Source organism: Symphalangus syndactylus, chromosome 14 (genome assembly GCF_028878055.3).
Source record: "Symphalangus syndactylus isolate Jambi chromosome 14, NHGRI_mSymSyn1-v2.1_pri, whole genome shotgun sequence".
Taxonomy (NCBI): domain Eukaryota; kingdom Metazoa; phylum Chordata; class Mammalia; order Primates; family Hylobatidae; genus Symphalangus; species Symphalangus syndactylus.
Genome location: NC_072436.2, coordinates 114,790,399 through 114,795,819, shown reverse-complemented (window position 1 = coordinate 114,795,819; position 5,421 = coordinate 114,790,399). Strand labels below are relative to the sequence as shown.

At 49.2% G+C, this 5,421-nt stretch overlaps 1 protein-coding gene across 1 annotated transcript; it reads left to right on the top strand.

The window, feature by feature from the left end:
- Window positions 1-2,384: 2,384 nt before the first annotated feature.
- Window positions 2,385-2,636, top strand: LOC129462695 (acyl-CoA-binding protein-like). The gene is given in 1 exon segment (XM_055242917.2): window positions 2,385-2,636. A coding segment is annotated over 1 exon segment (198 nt). The 5' UTR covers window positions 2,385-2,438.
- The last annotated feature ends 2,785 nt before the right edge of the window (window positions 2,637-5,421 follow it).

Here is a 5,421-nt window from a genome sequence, read left to right as displayed (position 1 = left end):
AGCCTTCTAGGCCCCAGAACTGTGAGAAAATACATTTCCGTTGTTTAAGCCACCTCATCAGCAATACTTAGATATGGCAGCCCTAACAAGCTAATCCAGGTGGTAAACTTTCTGATATGTGTATTTTACCACAATTAATAATAATAATAATAAAAGGCTGGGCATGGTGGCCCGTGCCTATGATCCCAGTGCTTTGGGACGTGAGGCAGGAGGATTGCTTGCAGCCAGTTGAAGACCAGCCTGGGCAACAACACAAGACTCCATCTCTACAAAACAAATTTCTTTTTTCTTTTTGAGATAAGGCCTCACTCTGTCTCCCAGGCTGGAGTGCAGTGGCACCATCTTGGCTCACTACAACCTCCGCCTCCCAAGTAGCTGAGATTACAGGTTTGTGCCACCATGCCAGGCTAAATTTTTTTTTTTTTTGAGATGGAAACTCACTCTTGTCACCCACGCTGCAGTGCAGTGGTGCAATATCTGCTCACTGCAACCTCTGCCTCCTGGGTTCAAGCCATCCTTCCAACCTCAGCTTCCCAAGTAGCTAGGATTACAGGCGTGTGCTACCACGCCTGGCTAAATTTTTTATATTTTTAGTAGATACGGGATTTCACCATGTTGACCAGGCTAGTCTCGAGCTCCTGATCTCAAGTGGTCTACCCGCCTCAGCCTCTCAAAGTGCTGGGATTACAGGCGTGAGCCACTGTGCCCAGACTAAAAAACTAAAAAAAAAAACCTAGGTAGGTGCCATGGTCTCTGCCTGTAGTCCCACCTACTCAGGAGGCTGAGGCAGGAGGATTGCTTAAGCCCAGGAATTGGAGGCTACTGTGAGCTATGACTGCAACACTGCACTCCAGCCTGGGCAACAGAGCAAGGCTCTGTCTCTAAATAATAATAATGAAAATAAAATCATAAGCCTAAGAACAAGCAAGTGGAAAAGAACCACCACCTGCCTTCCTAGAGCGCACAGACTTCCCACAGCTCAGAACAGAGCAGGCCATGGTGAATGTCATTAGAAAGGGACCTGGGGGCCACGCGCCGTGGCTCACGCTTGTAATCCCAGCACTTTGGGAGGCCGAGGCGGGCGGATCACGAGGTCAGAAGATCGAGACCACGGTGAAACCCCGACTCTACTAAAAATACAAAAAATTAGCCGGGCGTGGTGGCGGGCGCCTGTAGTCCCAGCTACTCGGAGAGGCTGAGGCAGGAGAATGGCGTGAACCCGGGAGGCGGAGCTTGCAGTGAGCCGAGATCGCGCCACTGCACTCCAGCCTGGGCGACAGAGCGAGACTCTGTCTCAAAAAAAAAAAAAAAAGAAAGAAAGGGACCTGGGAGGGTGCAGAAAGACAGGAGGTTCATGTGGACCGAGCAGATTTGGAAAAGCATCTTTGATACAGGAAGGGTGAGCACGGTGTCTTGAAAGAGGTGGTAGGACCCTACCAGGCAGCCACGGGGCTAAGAGGAAAGAGTTCCAGAAAGAAACGCACTGTGGGCCAAGGAGCAGGGCGCATTGTGAGAAACAGCACGTGGTGTGGCCCGGGCAGATAAGTGGCCAAGCCAGGAGGTGCAGGGCTAGATAAGCAGGCAAAGGGGTCAGTAGGTAGGGCCAGGCTCAAAGGTCAGGATGAAAGTCATTCCAAATTCTGCCCCTGCAAGGAAAGCTTTTTATTTATTTATTATAATTATTATTATTTTACTTTTTTTGACACAGAACCTCACTCTGTTGCCCAGGCTGAGTACAGTGGCACGATCACAGCTCACTGCAACCTCAACTTCCCCAGGCTCAAGTAATCCTCCCACTTTAGCTTCCTGAGTAGCTGGGACTGCAGGTGCACACCACCATGCCCAGCATCCTTTTTTTTTTTTGGAAGAGGCACGGTCTCACTATGTTGCCCAGGCTGGCCTCCAACTCCTGGGACACAAGTGGTCCTCCCACCTCGGACTGCCAAAGTGCTGGGATTACAAGCATGAGCCACTGCACCTGGCCTGAGAAACACTATTTTTAAATTTCTACTTCCCGAGCAGGGTTAGAGAGTGTGGGGCTGCGCCTCCCCTAAAGGCGCTTGCCAGTGCAGTCCTAGTAATCACTTCCTGCTCCTCGCCTCCTCCGCTGGCTCCCTGGAGTCCTTGCAAGCCAGTCTCAGGCTGAGTTTCAGAAAGCTGTGGAGGGCTGGGTGTGGTGGCTCACACCTGTAATCCCAGCATTTTGGGAGGCCAAGGCAGGCAGATTACCTAAGGTCAGGAGTTCCAGACCAGCCTGTCCAACATGGCAAAACCCGTCGCTACTAAAAATACAAAAATTAGCCGGGCATAGGTGGCATGCACCTGTAATCACAGCTACTCGGAGGCTGAGGCAGGAGAATCACTTGAGCTGGGAAGAAAAAAAAAAAAAAGATGCGCGGGATATTAAGCACTTTAAGACCAAGCCAGCCGATGATGAGATGCTGTTCCTCTACAGCCACTACAAACGAGTGACTATAGGCAACATAAATACAGAATGGCCCGGGATGGTGGACTTCAAGGGCAAGGCCAAGTGAGATCCCTGGAATTAGCTGAAAGGGGCTGCCAAGGAAGATCCCATGAAAGCTAACGCTTACGTCAACAAAGTAGAAGAGTTAAAGAAAAAATTCAGAATATGAGAGACTGGAATTGGTTGCCAGCCATGCCTTTGTCCTAAACTGAGACAATGCCTTGTTTTTTCTAACACTATGGATGGTGGGAACTAGTGGAAAGAATGAGTTAACCCATCCTCAATGCTACTCAGGATAAAGTTCTAACAGATTAGGGGCTAAAACGATTACTGACCTTCCCTGAGTAGTTTTTATCTGAGATCAATTAAAAGTGTATTTGTGGCCGACTGTGGTGCCTCATGCCTGTAATCCCAGCACTTTGGGAGGCCAAGGCGGGTGGATCACCCAAGGTCAGGAGTTTGAGACCAGCCTGGCCAACATGGTAAAACCCCGTCTCTACTAAAAATACAAAAATTAGCCAGGCATGGTGATGTGCGCCTGTAATCCCAGCTACTAGGGAGGCTGAGGCAGGAGAATCCCTTGAACCTGGGAGGCAGAGGTTGTAGTGAGCCAACATTGCACCACTGCATTCCAGCCTGGGGGACAGAGCGGGACTCTACCTCAAAAAAAAAAAAAAAAAAAGCGTATTTGTTCCTTTAAATTAAAAATATTTTTTCTACTTCCACTGCACAGTCATTTTTCTGGCTCTCCCCATCACACCCCTCACCCTGCACAATTACCCCTCTTGCATGTACCTCTCTAGCCATGAATCTTCAGGGATGGGAGTATGAGGTTCTTGAGATGGGATTCATCGCGGGAATGACTCCAAGAAAAGCTGCCAAGTGAGGCTTTCATTCACTTCCCCAAGAGGAAAGAGCTGATCTCTCGCCTGAGTTCCCCTCACAGTCAGGACCTGCGTCTGTTATTTACCACCATGCAATTTAAAATTAGGTGTGTGTCACCTGAGGCTCTAACAGCTGGAAGGCGGTGATCCAGTCACATTTATGCCACCTGAGGGAATAATCCCGGGTAAGTAGTCCCAGCGAGGCTCAGAGATTCAGGCTTGTCCCACACAGGGTCGAGGAAGGGCCGGCACTGGGACAGCCTGGCTCCTGGGCCCTGGGGCTTCAATGCAGACTGTCTGCATTTCATTGTCCCTCACCACACCTGCTACTAGAAGCCCATCGGTGGCCACACGAAGCAAGAAGTGCTGCAAAATCGTGCGATGCTGAAAAGGGAATGCTTGTTTGCAGTTTCATTCCCCCTGGTTGAAAGCCAACTTTCTTTAATAAGCACAGTTCAAATCCTGGTAAAATCCAAAACCTGAAACCACCTTTTCCCACCTCTTGAGTTGCACAAACATGCATTCACAGATACCAGGGTGCAACATGCTGGGACATTGTATTACGTGTAAATCATCATACAAACACCCTGGGCTTTTGAAATACAGCTTGCAAGAGGGTTGCACCCAAACTCTTGGGCGAGGCACAGTGGCTCATGCCTATAATCCCAGCACTTTGAGAGGCTGAGGCAAGGAGTTCACTTGACATCAGGAGTTCAAGACCAGCCTGGCCAACATGGTGAAACCCCGTCTCTACTAAAAATACAAAAATTAGCTGGGCATGGTGGCAGGCGCCTGTAATCCCAGCTACTTGGGAGGCTGAGGCAGGAGAATCGCTTGAACCCAGGAAGCAGAGGTTGCAGTGAGTCGAGATCATGCCACTGCACTCCAGCCTGGGCAACACAGTGAGACTCGGTCTCAAAAAAAAAAAAAAAAAAAAAGCCCAGACACGGTGGCTCACGCCTGTAATCCCAGCACTTTGGGAGGCCAAGGTGGATGGGTCACCTGAGGTCAGGAGTTCAAAACCAGCCTGGCCAACATGGCAAAACCCCTTCTCTACTGATAATATAAAAAATTAGCTGGGTATGGTGGCACGCACCTGTAATCCCAGCTACTTGGGAGGCTGAGGCAGGAGAATTGCTTGAACTCAGGAGGCGGAGGTTGCAGTGAGCCAAGGTTACGTCATTGCACTCCAGCCTGGGCGACAAAGCGAGACTCTGTCTCAAAAAAAAAAAAAAAAAAAAAAAAAAAAAAAAAGGGTTGTACCCAAAGTCCTGTGAGTCTCACAGTAGTCCTGCAAGTAAGAGGACAGGACAAACCGGCCCCCTCGGACAGAGAGATGCGGGCTCCAAGACTCAGAGCCAGTGTAAATGCCTCCTGGAAAGTCACAGCCATCCTATGATAGAGGAATCTGGGGCTCGAACCCCAGGTTTCTATCCCAGTGTTCCTCTCTGCTTGACCCTTAGAATAATAACCACCATTTATGGTCACTTACTCTGTGAGAGTCATTTTCCACTTATTATTTCCTTCGATCCACACCACCCTTTGAGGAAATCAAATTTAGCCAATACATACTAGAGGAAGCACTGAACTCAGGTGTGTCCTGAATTAGAAGGCCACCTTCTAATTCAGCTGCATTCAATTACTTCTCTTCCTTCCAGTTCAGTTCCACTCTTTTTTTTTGTTTTGTTTTTAGACAGAGTCTCGCTCTGTCACCTAGGCTGGAGTGCAGCGGCACAATCTCGGCTCCCTGTAACCTCTGCCTCCCAGGCTCAAGCAATCCCTCACCTCAGCCTCCCAAGTAGCTGGGACCACAGGCATGCACCTGGCTAATTTTTTGTATTTTTGGTAGAGACGGAGTTTTGCCATGTTGGCCACTCTTAAAAGGACAGCTGTCATCCAGGTAATCACATCTCGAGATCCTTAGGTTAATTATATCCACAAAGACCTCCTTTCCAAATAAGGTCATATTCACAGGGACTAGGTTTAGGAATTGCACGTCTTTTTGGGGGGATACTGTCCAACCTAATTCAAGGGCGACGCAGATTCGGGCCCACAGTATCCCCAGTCCTC